The sequence below is a fragment of the Labrus bergylta genome, chromosome 8, assembly GCF_963930695.1.
Source record: "Labrus bergylta chromosome 8, fLabBer1.1, whole genome shotgun sequence".
NCBI classification, from domain to species: domain Eukaryota; kingdom Metazoa; phylum Chordata; class Actinopteri; order Labriformes; family Labridae; genus Labrus; species Labrus bergylta.
The window spans coordinates 7,395,471-7,414,412 of NC_089202.1; the positions used below are offsets into that span (position 1 = coordinate 7,395,471).

Consider the following 18,942-nt stretch of genomic DNA (forward strand, 5'->3'; position numbering starts at 1 on the left):
TAAATGCATCTATTTCTGGGCTCCACTGTGGAGTTGTATAAGCTTCCCAGAGGCTTTACAGAATAGAGTCCATCTCAAGTCTATAGAGAGAGGAAACCTGCTGTAAGACTCTTAAGAAGTAAGACCTGCCTATTGGACTGGAACTGGATATAAAAGTGTGTCTTTTCTAGTTCAGTGATGAGCTTTTCAAAAGCTTTGAGGAAGATCGGTGGCCTTTTTTAGATCAGTGTAGACAGTGTTGTGTAAAGTGTTGAAAAAAGATGTGCAGACATGAACTACACTCATGTGCAACTTAAAGAATCAATACACTTTTATATGAGGCACATATTGGCAGGGCAATGTTTGTTTGGCTTGTACAACAGATATATGAGCTTTTCATTTCAATAACATGGGTAAGTGCTGTTATTTGAATGGGCCTGTTTATTCTTGATTTGCATTCTGACTATTTATATCATTTGTGAAAGCAGTGGCACATGATCAATGCACATAGTTGATACTGGTAATCAGGTTGAATTATCATGCTCTCTAATACTGTGTAGTCAGAAGGATCACCTTCTTCCTTCTGTTGACGGTCAAAGAGAGTTTAAAATGAGGTTAAAAAAGGAGAAGAGAGTGAACAAGATTCAGTTCCAGCTGATATTTATTTCCTTCCTTGAAAAAGTCTGTACACAAGTTTATATCAACAATCTGACAGGCAGTGAATGGACACAATTTAGCTGGCATGAGTTCCCCCCCCTCTCTCTGAGTTTCAAACAAAGGGGGGTTCTTTTGTTTATGGCATGATTAAAGACAATAAAATGATAATTCTACACAGCATATTGCACAGGATGGATGAAAAATAAAGTCAATATATTTAAAAATGCTTTCATATATATATAAAAAAAGAGTCCTGAACTGACCACCTTAAATGTAAGTAAGGATGTGTAAAAGATAGCAGTTCTAGACAGTGCCTGTCCTCGATAGCAACAACGTACATAAACACACAATCTTTTTGCTTTATGATACAGTCAAATATACAAAGATCGAGTTCACGTTTCATCGTCTTTCCTCATTTTTTCATTTTTTCTGAAAAACACAACAGCTAGTAACCTGAATCTGAAATACAAATGCTATTCACCATGCCATAAAGATACTAAAACAATTATTAGCTAATAGTTAGCCGACAAGTAGAAAAGATTATATATTCAAATACAATGAGAAACGCAGTACAAGTAGGTGTTGCGGAACTCAAGTCAGAAATTTGAATATGCTTGATGTTATCATCCTTGTTGATTGCTTGCTGTATTGTTAGCCTGTTCAATCCAGTGGCTGATTGGCAAATTTGACATCAGTTAATGAAAACATCAAGAAATAAGTCAAATTTAAAGCTACAATCTCCTCAGTTGTTGTCGTAGGCAAGATGTCTGAAGGGTAATGAAAATGCAAGTGGCTGCTTGAGATAGTGATGCTGTTGAATCCACATGGTCCACAGGAAGAGCCATAGAAATAATGCATTCCTGTGTCTTTAAGGAGCCTGCAGACTGGCACTGTAAACGTAGAAGGTAGGCTGATACTAAGACTGGTGTTGCTTTCAAGTGCTGTCGGAAAATCGTAATTGCATCCTTATAACTCTGTGGTTAAGTATCTCTTGCCTGTACTGACAAAACAGGATGTTCGCAAATTGGACATCAGACAAGTCTTGTCAGTATTTGCTGGTTTAAGTCAAATAAAGTTAGCCAAATCAGTGATTAAATATGCAAGTAAGTACCTGATTCATATTTATTTTCTTGTCTGCACAGTCTCTTAAGGACAATGTAGCTTGGTGCCTTGAATTTCTCAAATCAAACAATAGGCACCACAGTGATACAAGGTCTGTTTTGCTGGCTGTCCTTACAAAAGCTTTTGAACAGTCTTTGAAAAGTCAGGAGTACGAGTTTTTCCATGAGCACTTGAAGGCAGCATAAAAACCAGCCTGCCTGGGTACTAAAAATTAGGAAATCCCATACAGCTGTATTGTTAGGCTACACACACCGATTGTTGACTCCCCCATTTTCTATATAGATTTGTACAAAAATACACTGAGAAAATAATCAAACTGTTTCCTCTCTTTTAAGTGTCCAAAAAGTGTGTACATTTAAATATAAAACGAAATAAAAAGTTGTGTTTTTAAAACTCTAGCCCTTCGCCTGAGAAGGAAATGTGATAGACACAGACATATTGACAAACAACCGTGTAAGAAAAAGAAAACAGGACTAGATCATGTATACAAGAAATAAAAAATGATCAAGTCAAAAATGCTTGGCCCAGTATAAATACCTACAACATCCCATATAAAATGGCATCTGGATACATGTAGAAAACAAAAGCTCAGAGGATGAAAAAACATCGGTGAGGATTTCTCTATAGCTATCATCTGAAATTAAAGACTTTTGGTCCTGAATCGAAGAGAACACGTGTATAAAGTTCAGCACAGATCTGAAGTTGCGTTTGAGTCCTGAAGTTTGAAAGATTAAAACAGCTGGTGATTATTTCAATGTCCGTTTTTTTCAAAAAAGAGAAGAACCGAAAGCGAGCGCCACCTATCCATTTAAATAACCCTAATACTAGTTTTAAACTGCTCGACAGTCTCACAGAAAATCTCAGCACAAGATAGGAACAAAGTAGGCTATCATGCGTAACATGTTTTTTGCTTTTTGAGAAAATATTCGACTTTTAAAAAACATCAACCCACCTCGGTTTTCATTAAAAATCCCTCTCGGTGACACACCACAATAAAAAAAAATGTCGCACGACAGTCCTATTTCTGTACCCTTTTAGTGGTGAAGTTCACTTGGCGATTGGTAAAAAGTTGTGAAATGTCCCTTTTTTTTTTTTTTTAAATCAGCAACAACATTGATTAAGTGAACGGCGGACCGCGTAACGTGCAAATCAATCACAGTTAAGTTGTTCAGTTCAAAAACAGTTCAGAACTGAGTGTTTGTGTCTGTCAGGAAACAGTCTGTCTCTCCTTTTCCTCTCCCTCTCTTGTTTGCACTCCTTTCAACCAAAGTCCCCCACTCCACGCACACGAAGAAAAGTACAAAAAGCAACTTATTCGCTTTAAAGTTTAGCTTTCCAACGATCTGCAGCTCCCGTTTTAAGGACAAGAAGGGTCGGGGGGCTAGTTTCAGTGGGTTTATTATAGTCTGGTGTAATAAAACACAAACTATTACGCCCACCACAGCCTACAAGGGACCCCTGTTTCTGTTTGTGGTCATATTTTTTGCTACCTGTCGCTTTTTTTTTGTTGTTGCCTCACTCAGTACGTGAACACCAGGTTGGATATGGTGGACTCCAGCCAGTCCCCGGAGATCATCTCGCTGACTTCTGGCGTGCAGTAGTCGGGGAACTCGAAGTGGGAGCCCCCGGAGCCAGACTCAAAGTTTAAATCCAAGTCCCTGTCCAGCACCGAAGAGCCAAAGCTCCCCAGCGACATGCTATCAAAGCTGGGGCTCGGGTTGATGTCGAGCAAGTCGTCTTCAAACTCCTCATCCTCCGAAGAGGAGGAGGAGGACGAGTGGGACGAGGCAGAGGAGTGGGAGCCGGAGGGAGTAGGGGAGGAAGCCCGCCGACTGCTGTATGTGTGCCCGCCGTGTCGCTCCGAAGATCCGCCTAGGCTCCCGCTGCTGCCGGGGGAGGCGGCCCCCTCCTCCCTGCCGCTGGCCGCGTCTTCGTACAGGCTGAGCGGGTCGCTGGATTCCGCCGAGCTGCTGAGCGTCGGGCTGGCGGGGACCACGACGGAGGACGCGGGGCTGACGCTCAGGCTGGCCCCGCTGCTCCCGAACACGTACACCCGCTTGGGCTTCTTGCTCTCCGGTATCTGCTTGGCTGCTGAGGAGACAGATTTGGACTTGTACAGGGAGTTGTGATGGTGCTCTGACTGGTTCTCAGAGGCAAACGGTGATGCTTTGGTGCTACTGCTGCTGCTCCCGAAAAGTGATTTGTGGGGTCTGCTGCTGCTGGGTGATTTGGATCCACTCTTCCTTGAAGATGAGGATGACTTGGTGCTGGTGTTGTTGGAGCTGCTGTTGAGTTTCTCCCCCTTGTCACCGCTGCCCGGCTTGGAGGCGCTCGATTTGACCTTCTTCCTGGGCCGGTACTTGTAGTCGGGGTAGTCCGCCATGTGCTTGAGCCTGAGCCGCTCCGCCTCTCTGATGAAGGGGATCTTGTCGCTGTCTCTGAGCATCTTCCACCGCTTCCCCAGCCTCTTGGAGATCTCCGCGTTGTGCATGTCCGGGGACTGCTCCATAATCTTCCTCCTCTCGATCTGGGACCACACCATGAACGCATTCATGGGTCTCTTGATGTGGCCGCTTGGAGTCTTACACCATGCCGGGTTCTCACCCAGTTTGTCCCCGGCGGTGGAGGAAGCCGTGGAGCCCGGGGAGAGAGGCGAGGCGGCGGGGTCCAGATCCATGCATGCCCCAGAGTCGGAGCTCGAATCCCCGGCAAAAAAGGACAGCGCCTCGGCGGTGCTCTCTGTGTGGCTCATTTTCTGCACCATGCTGCCCGCTTGTACACACAGAGGGAGAGCGGTATGTTTGCTCTTTCTCTCTCCCTCTCTGCTTGGTCCTCTGATTCACTTTAAAGCAGACTCAGCTCTTTTTCTCCTCAGTTTGAGCTGAGTAAAAAAAAAAAGCGTAAGAAATATTTCACTCCTGAGATGTGAAGTAAACTCGATAACAGTTCAGTCCGGTGTAGCCTTAAAAAGGCTGGGTGTGTGGGGAAAAAAAGTTTAATTTCCAGCTTCTGTATGTGTTAAAACAGCGCGGACAGTACAGCACTCTCTCCACTGAGCACTTCGTTATCTGTCTCTATGAGTCTCTTCCTTCTGTGTTTTCAAATCAATTCAGCCGTGTGCTGACTGAACAGAGTCTATGCAGCTGCAGAGCGCAGACTGAGTGGCACACTGTGCACCCGGGCTCTTACACTGGGCTCCCAAGTACAGCGTGTAAGGTAAGTGCTTGTCTCTGCATCAGCTCTGTCTCCTCTCCTAGAAACAAAAGCCATGCATGCTCGGGGAAGGTTTAAAAAAAAAAGAAACCTAGAGCGAGTTACACTTTCCGCCTTCCATCTGCAGACCTGCAGTCGAGTTTCACGCTACCCTCCTGTCTCGGCCCCCCTTGCTTGCATTTATCCCTTCCCAGATACAACGGCGATAAAAATCCACCAATCAGACGCTGTCGCTACGCTGCCTCTGTGCCAAACTCACGCCCCCTGGCTGCCGATTGGCCAAAAATGGAATCTAATAATAATCAGCGCGTGCAATGAGGAGCCTCGTGTCTGACCTCATTCCAGAATACGGCAAGAAACTTCAATTTTTTTTAAAGAGACACTGGCTTATGTTATGGAACCCCCTTTTCTGCTCACTTACCACCAGACCATGTGTATACCATTAACTTATAGCTATATAGGAAGGTAAGTATACTTTACCATATGGAAACTTAAACACTGAGTACAGTTGGTTCTTGTTGCCTGGTTAGTACTGAATAAAAGAAACTACCCCTAAAAAAACATACTTTTTATCCACTGGTACACACTATGTTGTTATAAATGGTGCGCACCTGTTGGGCTGTTTGAAAATAACAAATAAAGAGATAGAAAACCTGTCAGACCAATACAGTAGCCTAGTTATATGTTACCTAATGTTTACAATGTGCATAAGATGTTATGGAGAGTAGAATATTTAAACCCTGACACAATATGATGTTTACCTGATGTACTGGTGTGTTTTATAAACTAAGCTTGTAAAGAAACGACACATGTTTGAATTTATCTTTTCTATAGCCTACTTGTTTATTAATAAGTTGGCAAATTATTTACCCGAGGTCATCTATCACGGACACGTTGTTTTAACAAGACCACGTTTAACAGTTGAGCCACTCTTACTGAGCACTTCACAAACAGGGAAATGTATCTTGGACACATCATGATCGTAAAGCTGGTGTGAGAAAAGACTCCAAGCCAAGCTGTATATGCTCTGCGCTTTCACCTCTCTCTCTCTCTCTCTCTCTCTCTCTCTTCTCTCTCTCTCCGAGGCGGGGTTGGGCGGTCTTTTGTCACATAACACACATCGAGCCTACCCCTTTCCAGCACACCAGACAGAGAAATGCGAGGGAGGCAGAGAAGCAGGCGGCGGTGTGTGCAAACAGCACACACACATCCGCACTCCTTTAAACTGACAGTGAGTGCGGTTTTCCGTGGAGTGTCACAAACAAGCTGAGACTGGGTGACAGAAAAACGCATGGCAGTGCGCTTTTACGCGCACGGTGTCCACTTTACGCAAGGAGCAAATTAATATGTTGTTTTAATAAAACAATAAGGTGTTTGCAAATTTGTGTAAATTAGTCCTTGCACACCACGTGTAAAATCTTACACTGCGAATGATCCACATATTTATCCAAACAAGCAATCGTTTTGCTCTAGGTGTAAAGAACAGACTATTGTTAGATCCATATGTTACAAGGCTCTGGTTACTCGAATCTGGTTTCACCATCAGCATAACCAGAAACCTATTTCACTCTAAAAATCTGTAGCTACTCAAAAATATAAAAGCAGGATTCTGGAGGGATAGAAGCAGAGACGTCCACTGAGCTGCAGTGAGGTGTGAGATCGTCGCTAGATGGCGTCGCAGAGCCGGAGACACTCAGCCCGACTGAGTTGCAGACAATTTAGGCAGGGTAAGAGAGATCAGAGCGAGCATCCAGAACAGTTACCAGGGGTGAATTACATAATGTCTCTGCGATAGAGAGGCATCCAAGCGATGCTGTGGTGCAGTGTGTGTGTGTGTGTGGTAGAGTAGTAGGAATGTCATAATTGTGGTAAGGAAAAACAGTTAAAATTCAATAGGCAAAAAAATAAAGAACTGTAGGTATAGATTTTAGAAATCAACAGACATCTAGGTCTGCCAACTAATAATGTCAGCATAAGAGAGCATGTTTCTGCATGGAAATGAATCTAAATATGTATTGAAAGTAGGTCTGTTTGCCTGTGTGTGACTGTAATAGAAAGAGAGATGGTCAGATGCTCTGTATCTAAATGAAAGGAGTGCCAGAGGTGACCCCATCACCGCTGGGAAATTAGTATGAAAGTATCGTCACCAACGTTACTGGATGCATTTCACTGGGTACAATTATATTCAATATGGCCTCATATCTGCAGTGCATCCAAGTAAAGCAACGGGTAATTGGGCTCCAATTGGTGTGTTCACGGAGCAGAACAGCAATGGAAATAAGAATGTTAACTCGTAAACTCACAGTGCTCCTCAATGCCATTTTAATAAGGAACTGCAGGGAAACGTTATTGCAAGAAAGTCTCTGTTATGGAAGCAGCTATGCCTTGATGGAACAGGACTTTAAAACGGAGTACACAAAATATTAGAAAAGTTTCATAACATATGCAAAGCTAAAACATCCCAAAGTGAAAGAGTTAAGGTTAGTATTAACTCTAACAAATGTCAAATATAGTCACTTCTTCCTACTTTTATTCTCTTCTTGGTGCACCTGGGGTGACAGCTGGCAAGCCTTTTAAGCGTACACTGTATTCTCTACCTTGAGCAGGTGTCCTTTTTACTACGTATTCTTCTCCATTCTTAAACCAAAGATAAATAAGACCTTTCACCTACTTTTGGGCTCCATAGTTAACTTGAATACAAACATCTTTTTTTTCTGGGCTGCCCACACTTCTCTGTCTCTCCCTCCCTCCCTCCCTCCCTCCCTCTGTGTACGCATTAGTATGCCACACACACATGCACACACATGACCTGAAAGGATAAGTAGTGCATTCAAACTTTCCTCTCGCTTTCCCTGTCTCTCTCTTTTACTACCATTGTTCAAGTGAGGTGCAGCTGCCACGCGAGTTGGAGTGGGTCGCGTGCCAACCCTAATCTCAACAGGTGTTCTTTTGGGCGGCTCTCAATTGGCCCCCCTTCTCCATTTCTTTGTCTGTCCTCACTCTCTCTTTTTCTCTCTCAACTTTTTCCCCACCCCCGTACTTCAATTAACTAGCTTTTTTTTTGGTTGCTCTTGATTTCAAATATGCTTCTTTTTTTTTTTTATGACCATAATTGGATGAAAATCTGCCACATTTTTAAACAATTTATGTGTAAGTAAGAAAAAACAAGTCTAAAATGGTTTGAAAAGTACAACAGTTAACACAATAAATTAATTTATGAACAAGATCAGGTATTTCAGCCAAAAAACAAAGAATAAGTAAATAAAATAATGATTATACTATAAGTAATAACGATGAGACTATATGAAAAGTGATCACAAATCAATAAAAGAGTTCAGCACAGTTTTCATGTTGTTCCATTTGATTTCCCTCAGGCTGTGACATGCTCTGGCATATTTTTCTGCTTTGCCTCAAGTTAATATTGACATTTTGTTTTGGTCAGAGAGTGTGTCAAACTCTGGGTATGTGAGTTTTATTTTGGTAGAGAACTTGCTCTCTGTCTTTTTACAGACTGCAGGGTTTGAGGAAGTCTCGCCCCCTCTCTGTTCTCCCTCTCTTTCTCATCTGTCTCTGCCTCATCTTTTATTCTCCAAGCTCTCTCTCTCTCTCTCTTCTGTTTAACTCAGTGTGTTTTATTGGCATGAATGTTAGATGAACAGTGTTGCCAAAGCTCCCCCATCTCTCTGTCTTCTCTCTGCCCATCTCCCTCTTAAGATAAATCTGATCTGAGGTCATCTGTTATTCAGAACACTGACACCATATGGTCAACCACCCACTCACTGAGTACATCCAGTCAGCTTCATGAAAACTTAAAATCTTCCCATATTAAATATTGATGGAACTGTATAGTGGCCGGCTGTCAAAAACCCTGGTAGAACTTAAATCATAAGTACTGATCCATTACAAAAGATGACCTGAACAAGTCAACTTTAAAAACACATAGCTGAGAACATAAGGTTACTTGCATACATAAAGAAAACATGAAGGAGGGAGACATGTAGAAAAAATGTAGAGAGCAATAAAAATGAAAAATCTGCATGAAATATGGTGGCACAATAAATGGGAGATATTGGCAATGTGTACAGACAATATTATCGACTAAATGTACACAAACCATCAGACCCAATCCGTCCCAGCCACAGGTTTAACTCTATTAGAAACATAATGCTGCCATAGCCGCAACCATTAAAAACAAATAGACACATTCAGCGTTTGTCCTTCAGAAGAAGTTGTGGAAATAAATCATGTTAGAGTATATGACACTAATGTAATAAAGGCAGAAAAGTTTGCTTTGTTTTAGGATTTTTCATGGAACATAAACTCTGCGTTCCCATGCATTCTGTCACCATCTCTAACGCTCTTCATTATTTTCTATCTATAATCTCTGCCAGGCTGTGGAGAAGATATCTAGTCACTTACACATGGATAAACATAAAAACCTGCATGGTTATTTTGCAACAGCTTGATGTGATTGCGTAAGAGTTAATCAAGATAACCAGTGGATTTGGTGTGTATAATCACACTCTGACAATGCACGCCACTCAAATTAGAGACTACAGATGGACCACATACCTGCAACCTTCAGAGGCTGTGCGCGGATTTAATCAGCAGAAAGAAAAAGCATTCATATATGAAGGCTGTGATGGATTAGAGATGCTGGAGAGAATAAAAAAAAGTCTTTACAATGCCTTCATGGTATGAATGATAATTGAGAAGAAGGGGTAGTTATACGCACATCACGTAGCAGACTGAAGAAGAAGATATATACCCTCACACTTGCTCAAACGCCACATTAAGTGTTTATTAAATCACAACATTTCTACCAGATGCAGGTGATCATTTTTGAACAAACCTAACAAACACAGCTCAAATGTCAAGTTCCGTGATTGGATTACTTGAGAATACACCCAGCAGTCAACTAGCAGCATCCACTTACAGGTACATTTGGATCCTGCTAGCATGTTCTCACCACTCTCACTCAAAGCATCCATGCCCCATATTATGCATAAATTAAAGCCTTAGTGGTGAGCCTATAAAAAAAGTTTAATTCAGCTGTAAAGCTGCACTTTTTAAGATGAGGGCCTAATGGGAATTGGCTCGCTTTTGGAGCCGGCCACAAGTGGCCACTCAATGAACTGCAGTTTTTGGCACTCCACAAAAAAGCGAAGTACACTGATGACTGAATACAAAACCCTGACACCACAGTTGCGGTATACCACTGGATAATCCCCCTCGGTGCCTTTTCTTCTTCTGTGGTGAGCAGTGGATAACCAACACTCCGAACATGCACTGGCAGGAAAAAGAAATCTCTGCAAACATTATGAGGCTGCATGACATTAGGGCCCCCAGCATGTATCACTCCAACACTGTACATACTGTACAGCTCTTTGATTTATTATACCTTTACTGTCATCAAAGTCCATGTTCACAACAAAGTCTTTTACGACCCTATAACAGACAGATGGCTGGTTACTGTATATATAAAATGTATTTATTCAGTTTTACTTCTAAAGCTTTGTTTGAACAGGTGTTTTCAGGCACAGATAGAGACAAAGATGCAGACATGAATACACACACAAGAACACACACTCTCAGTAGTCAAAGTCTTATCTTATCCAGAAAGAGCAGCTGCAAAGTGTGACCCCAGCTTAGCTGTTAATGATTGGTGTGTGTGAGTGTGTGTTAGGGAGCGTATGTGTCTATGTGTGTGTGTTCAGACACTCTCTTTACCCACACAATCTCTCCTCTTTCTCAACTGACAAGAGCTCATTATTAGTGGTCTTGCTTTGATTTGTCAAGTTCAGCAAGGTGAATTTGAACATCTGCTGTATTTCAAGGTTGTTTCTGTAGAGAAGAGCAAACACAGCAGGGCTAAACTACCGAGGAAAATTAGGTGGAACACAAACACACACACACACACATTCAGCAGGTCAATGTGTGAAATACCAATATGTAAGATAACTACTTTTACACACGTCTTACATTTGCACAGTGTGATGAGGTCATATGAACTGTATCTTACAGACAACTTGTGCATAGGCACTACACAGAATATTTAATGACCCTATTTTTTTTAAAAAGTGTGAAGGATGATTACTGCATCAATGGATCTGTACATTATTAATACGTTTGGTTAATTTGTTTTAATTTCTCACAGAGTCTCTGATTTGATGCCCAAACATGTAGGCCTACTTGTTGCATGGCAACCATGTTGCTTCAGAGTCAATGCATAACTCTGGAGATATAATCTTTAGATTTTTAGAGATGGAAATATTAAATACAGCATGTTGGAATAACACAATGGAAATATTTAGAAGCCTCAAAGTGCCTGATCAGTTCTGTACATTACAATTTTCTTTAAACCTGCCTTCATTAAAACAAATCATTTAAAGCAATTTGAACTTGTTATTGTCCTTGATTCTGACTTCAATAAATGTGGATGCGAGAATTATATTTGAGGTTTAAAATATCATGCTGTTTAAAGTTTTACTTGTAAATTCTTTTATTCCATTTTTGATTTTTAAAGAATGACACAGGTTCGTAATGAGTATGATGTATCTGGATGTAAAGGCTGAGGTCTCTGACAAAGGAATGATATTTTCACTGTTATTCTGGGAGTCAGCAGCACTACACACCTCATGTCTCACATTCATATTAAAGCATTTATGACATTTGGCATCTGACCTTCATGTGTAAGGTGCCGCAATGTGAGACACCTTGTTCTCTGTCATTGCAGGTGACCACAGACACTGCTTCAATCTGCCTCTCTCACAGGGTTGTAAGGGGGCTTAAATCAGAAGTGAATGTGTGAACTGAGGGATTTGGGCTCCTGCATATGTGTGCATATTTCTGCCCTGATGGATTTGTGTGCATACACCTGACCTCATCTGCCTATTTCACTCTCTCTGTGTGTGTGTGTGTGTGTGTGTGTGTGTGTGTGTGTGTGTGTGTGTGTGTGTGTGTGTGTGTGTGTGTGTGTGTGTGTGTGTGTCTCCAGTCAGAGGTGACCAGTTGTCACAGGGCTCTGACAGAAACCAGGTATCAGAGAGACGTTGTGTCACCTTGTCTCCTACAACCTTTACTCCCTAGAGCTTGTGTCTGTGTGTGAGTGCGTGTGTGCGTGCGTGTGGGTGTCATACCGCTTCTGAGACAAATCCTAACCAACCCCTGGCAGAATGCATGGTTGACACACAGGGAAGGGTCCCATGAGTGAACCTTGGGTGATGAGGCAGCAGCGTATGTGTGTGGTTCACATCCCCCGAGATTCACTACACACACACACACACACACACACACACACACACACACACACACACAGTTGGTTTGATGTAACAAAAGTGGAGCTCTGCTCTTTCAGGAGCGTGATGGTGCAGTCAGTCAATACCAGGGTCCGGGTCAAAAGAAGTGATGTAGGGGGAGGTGGGCTAAGAAAGAGGAGAAACGAGATACTGAGGAAAGTAAAGAAAAAGAGAGTTTTAGTTGACAGCAACTTTAACTTTTGACCTCAGTGAAGCAATCAATATCACCAGCAACACATAGTGACAAAACACAATCTCTTCACAACCATATTTATTTTCCTCTATGAACGCAGTCTGTTCAGCTCATAACAAGATACAAAACCTTGAATCAAATGCAAACTTGTTTATTCATATTACATTGTACATCAATTATATTGTTCTCTTTTCAGTGTTATGGTGCATAAACAAGCTATCAAAGATTTGAAAAATGGATGATTTGTGGAAAAAAAATAGAGGACTGCAGCAGCTTATAGCGTCCTTAGCAGTACTTTAGAAGGCATACATTTTAGATTGAAGACTAACTCACAAAGTACGTCTAAAAAGGAGGTAGTCCAAAGTATTTCAAGGTAAACATTGTGGCTTCTGTGCCTCATCTTCTCTTGTGGAATACCAAATAAATAATTTTGGCAGTGGTTTAGTTTATTTGAGTCGGGTTAGCTCAACAGAAAATTAATCAAAGACGTTTTTTTATACTGCACGATACTTAATGAGCCATTCGCAGTTTCACTGTACCGGCCGTGTGTACTTAGACTTGCATGGCTTAATCTTTGAGACAAGCATATGCTACTGGCAGGATCAACCAGGTAGACTGTGGTTAAATTTCGTCCTTGATTTTATTCTACTTCATACCTTTTTTTTTTTTTTTTTTTTTTTTACAGTTTTTTAACAAATACTAATTAATCCAATTAAAATAGGGAAACCAAAGCCCATTTTACATAGGCCAAATTATATTATCAACAAAGTGTATGTATTTAAAAAGAAGTATATAATTTTACTTAAATCAAAAACAAATTTTAGCTCACATTTTTAATGTATTCCCGTTTCAAATGTTTATTTAATTTTATGTATTACATTTCTGAATGAACTACTTCTAACACATGTAGTCTAATCAAATATGTTTCTTTTTCATATTCCCTGTGGAGTCTTAATGTAGCAGGGCGTATACTGACACTGACAGATACTTTTCAACTAATCACAATAGACATAGTGAGTACATTAATTGATAAATATGATGTCATTTACAGCAGCAGACTGCAGCTTCTATTCACTCTACAGTTCTCTCAGTTCCTTGATAAAAGTAGCGACTATGACAATATTTCATTGAGAACATCATGATGCAATACTCATCCTTACAGTGTGGGCCTGGGGCTTCATGTACTGTATGTGCAAGGTGTTGAAGTCCTGAGTTCCTGTGTTTTCACGTATACAGTATATTGTAAATATTTTTTCCATACAAAAAGCATTGTCACTAGAGGATCTAATGCGATTGGTACAACAATGTAAAATTGATATCTGTTGAAATCTGTAGATTGGGATTTCTTATGCTGGAAAATATTCTGATCTGCAATAATCCCCATGACATGATCAGTTTAGTCAAATAAGAGTACTCAGAAACTCTGTCACATTGTGTTTTTCACTTTTGTTGTTTGTCTGCAGGTTTCAGTAACAGGAATGGATTTGATTTCTATTCTGTGTCTTAGAAACGTATTAGAAACATATTGGATGTAATCTATCCTCCATCCAGCAAAGTGACAAAGTGCTTTCTCACCAATTACTGACTGCCATCTCCCTCTTCACACCTGGCAGGCAGGAGATGATGCTGACAGTGTGTGTGTGTGTGTGTGTGTGTGTGTGTGTGTGTGTGTGCGTGTGTGGGGAGCAAAGAAGAAAATGAACACTGAAAGCCACACTGACAGATTAATTCAGGCAGAGAGGTTATAAGAGGTTGTCACCTGTGATCAAGCTTTCTGAGTCTCCATCAGGTGAATGACATATCTTCATCTCGTTGATATTACACTGCTGTAGTTAACCCTCTGTTTTTTTTTTTTCATTCTCCAGGTTCATTTATTGCACTATTTTTTTTATATTTGTGCCCTGATATAAATGTCCACTCAGGGAGCGCTGGGGGGCAGTGGGTTAGTGTGTGTTCCCCACTCTCTCTCTCCCTGGTTTCGGACTATCCACTGAAGGTGCTAAAATCTATATTTGGAGAAATGTAGGCGAGATGTTGTCCAACATTCCACACTTCTCCCATGCAGCTGAGGGGCCCTCCAGCTCAGGTGTACAGTACACACTCAAAGACAAGTTTTTTCTTTCATTGAAAAAAAAGAAGCCCTGAAGGTCACAAGATGCAGAACTACCTGATCTATAGGGAAGAGGAGGAGGACAGGACTGCTGGTTAAAGAAAACAAGTTTACAGAGAAACAGGGACATAAGCAAGTTGGACAAGCTTCAGAAAATACATTTAGTCAGAGTGTGAAGAAAGACATAATGTTCCTACGAGTGTGCAGAAGGAAGTGAGCAACCAGCTAAAAACTGCTTGGGAGAGATTTTAAACAAAGGATAAGGAAGAGGACATGAGTAAGAGAGGGTAGCAGATCACCTTCCTTCAGAGGAAACCTTACATTGAATGGAGGTAAATGACTGAAACTGGACTGGAGACTGCTCTTAGGAAGGAGGAAAATCTTAGGATGAGAGCAGCCCTTGAAAAGAAGCTTGATGAGGTCAGGGTTCAGAGAACCACCAGACTTTAAAGGAACTGTAAGACATACAGGTTAAAGAAGGTGAGCCAGCTGTAAGAGATTGTGTAAGAAAAATTACCAGTGATCCGCTAAGTCATCTAAAAAGGGAAGGATATGAAAGGCTAAAACAGCAAGAAGCATTTAAAAAATAAAAAGTAAGAACCAAAAAGCTAGAAAAAGAATGTCGCTTGTGAAAAAGAAGAAGAGGATACAGAGAGAGAGCGATGGTGAGGAGGAGCTCAAACCCCTGATAGTGAAGAAAAATCAGCTTCGGGTATGTTTTGCTTTTATTATGGCTTAAGTCTAAAAGCATAAAAAATATGAAATTATATCAATTGTATGTTATTCACTTCATGCAAGAATATCCCCCTAAAAATAAGAAAGAGGAGAAGAACGGCTTTCGGTCCAGGAGCAGCTGTAGGACTACAAAACGCTACCTGTCTCCTTCTGAGTGGAAGTAAAGCAGCAAATAAACAAAGTGAGGTTTTAGAGCATCCACAGAGAGAACAGAGGGAAACTGTAGCATTAATAGTAAGGCGGAGGAAGCGGCTACTTTTATTGTTCAGGCTTATTATGAGTTATGACTGCATGTTCGTCTGCGCCCCCTTAATGCTCATTCTCGCTATGGATTCAGCCAAAGACTTCCACTGACGTTTGTTCATCTCAAGGACTTTCTACTGCTTAGTGAAAACTTTTTACTGTAACTTGTATTGTTTTGCTCAGTTACATGAGATATCATATCTCATGCCTGTCATTTTGATGGAAAATGACACCATACATTTAACAATGTCTGCCAAAATGGAGCTAATGTGGAGTTTGATTATTTTTCTTTTCTTTTTTGTTTTTGTTAAAACGTGTTGCAATCTTATGTCTTTTAAGTACAAGTATACAAATATAACTGCTAAATTATTATAAGGTGATTTCAAAATGTAAAACATATGTTATAGTACACTTTCTTCCATGACTAATGACAAACATTAATGCTCAATCATTTTTATTTATACACTGAAAAAAGTTTTCCTACCCAACATTAATCTACAATGGGCATGCACTCAGCATCTCTTTTGGGACATCAGTAAAGAAATACTTTCCATGTGTATTCCAGCTCTGTCAGCAGAGCTCAGTGCTATGACAGCGTTTGAGCCTAATTCCTGGAGGATGTTTGTAGTAGACAAGGGTCTTTTTGATTAACTTCTATCTTAAGTGTGTACATTTTACTACCAACATTAACCATATATAATACTTTTTTACTTTTGAATATAGATGCTAGCCTTACTCAAATGTCTAAAATGAACTCATGTTAGTGCTAATTGCTTTATATCAATAATTTAGCAAAAAGAAAGGTGAGTTCCTATTTCATTGTGACAGGAAACTCAGACTGTGTGTTATAGATGGCGAAACTATTTGTTAAACCAAGCATCGGCATCTTTGAACAAAATAACAAAAATAACTGCTAAATAATTAAAAGGTTATTTCAAAATGTAAAACATTTAATATAGTAACTAATACACATAACATTGTATCCCATGACTAATGACAAACATTAATACTCCCTCAATCAATCAGTCAGGGGTTGACCCTGATTAAGGCCAACCCTGATGCTGGAGCATTTTGACCTCTTCAAGCCTTTCACTCTTTATGCACCTTGCTAGTTGGTGAAGCTGTGCCAGAAAAAATCCCACTCTGCTTCTTCTGTTCATCTTGAACACATCAGCGTCAAGGGCAAAGCAATCCCCTGTTGTTTCACAGCAACAGGCATGCAGACGTGGAGGTGTTCTACAAGTTAGTTTTTTTAGATCAGTGGTTCTCAACTGGAAGGTCGGGAAGGTGGGTCTGGAGCTAGCTGTGTACCCTCTGAGGTCCAAACTGCAAAGTTTTTCATTAAATAAACCTGATGGTTGAAAAATTTCAGAAATTTGGGTCGCGACTTTTCATGAAGGCATTGATGGTGGGTCCTAAGGCTGAACCAGATGAAAACCACTGGTTTATATGATGCTTTACAAATATTATCAATTTAATCAAATTAGAATATTACACATTTTACACCAGAGTGTTACTGGGGTAGTGCCATCCAAATTCAAAACATTGGCGGCAGCTTAGTATTATCCAAGTTTTACCATGTCATGGAGCTTAGTAGAATAATGCTGAGGCTTTTGAGGTCGGGTAGAATCAATTATATCTGAACCAGTTCGCTTGCCCGCTTCCGCTGCAACACGGGTGGGTTCGCCGTTCGCCTGACAAACCAAGGGTCATCCAAATCGGCCATATGGGGGTGCCTTAACACCGCCTATCGACCGCGATTGAAACTTAGAAGGAGGACAGCTCACTTAAACGTTGCATGTTTCCTTAATGTCTGATGATATAGTTAATATCGCTTAATGATTTAATTCAACTGATATCTTACATATTACTCCTTTAGTCACAGCTGGTAAAAAGAAGATGACATAAGATGGGGCGTAGAGTGACACACATATCCCTTTGATCTCAGTTGACCATGTTCAAACACTTCTATGATTTATGCTACATGTTTGTGAGTGTGTCTGTAGAATAATTAAGTGCTTATCAGTGAACAGGAAGAAAGAAACATCTGCTGAACTGATGCAACATCTGCTTCCGAGATATGTTGAAGTAGGTAATGCTTGCTACAGTGCACTTCCACTCCTCAATAGAATATGCACGATATCTTTCCCTATAATCCTATAGTTATTAATAAGATCAACAACGACACATTAGAATGAAGGCCTATGAACCCTGTGGCGTGTGAAAACTACAGAAATTAAAAATAAAGAATAACCGGATGAGATTCTGAAGTTAGTGTCAGTATTTCAGTTTTTTATTTTGGATGGCTGTGTTTGTGTGTACACTTTGTGTGTTTGTGTGTTTGGTCCTCCAGTTGATGACTGTCTTGTCTACACCCACTCAGACACCCACTCAACCTCCCACAAACACACACAGCTATTTAGTTATGACAAAAGGCTGCGACTGACAGTGAGTGATGTTTGATTGATGGCCTCAGATGACTGTTGTGCTATAACACTGCAGCCAGACAGTTTCACACACATACACATACACACACACATATACACTCACACAGGCAAACACTTTCTGCCAGTCTGCCACCACAGTTAGCAACAGTCTGCGTTTTGCCTCCCTCACTTCTCCAAGCCAGTCGCTCTGCACTGCGGCAGGCAGGGGAAGCAGACACACACTCTCACACACACTCTCTCCTCTCTGCTCCACTCCCTTATTTTTTGGAAGGGACGAGACGAGGAGCGGGCAAAAGCGAGGCGGAAACAACGTTTTGTTTTTAGTATTTTTCGAACGAAAAGATGCTCCAAGAAATCCAGCTCACATTTTAAGGATTGTGGATCTCTTTACTTGTGCAAGAAGTTTTTCAAAGAGATTTGGAGTATCATCATCATTGCAAAAAAAAAAAGGAATATGCACAACTAAAGCTGACAGCGAAAGAAGAGAGAGACACAGAAAGTGGGAAGAAAGCAAAGGAAATTTGGACCTATGTTGTGGATTTTGGAAGCAGGCAGACGTGCAACGTTCCAATGGTCTTTTTTTGGAGTGAGAACGCAGGAGCGATTCCAAGGGTTTCTCCCTGCTCTTCTCCTCAAATCATTTTTTTGCAGAAGCTGACCTCTTGAGCTCTGGCTATGCTCAGTCTTCACCTGCATGCTACTGCTGATAAAGCGATGGAAATCTCCTGCTCTCATCCCAGGAAATAGATGCAGCCGGGCCTTGTGATTGTGCAGATTCTGCACCCTCCATATGCACGATAAATCACATCAAGTGCTGTGTTGTCCAGATAGGTGTGCTGTCCAGTAACCGGCACCAAGCCCGGGAAAAAAATCACAGCCCCATTGGAGGCGATGGAGATGCAGAGATCTGTGGAGTAAATGAAGGGAGAAAAGATAGAAAGAGAG

General features: G+C 41.0%; 1 protein-coding gene across 1 annotated transcript; it reads right to left on the bottom strand.

Moving 5' to 3' along the window:
- Window positions 1-622: 622 nt before the first annotated feature.
- Window positions 623-5,111, bottom strand: sox4b (SRY-box transcription factor 4b). Its single transcript, XM_020634555.3, has one exon. It carries the CDS (start codon window positions 4,520-4,522, stop codon window positions 3,278-3,280), a length of 1,245 nt encoding a protein of 414 aa, XP_020490211.1. The 5' UTR covers window positions 4,523-5,111; the 3' UTR covers window positions 623-3,277.
- Window positions 5,112-18,942: the final 13,831 nt, after the last annotated feature.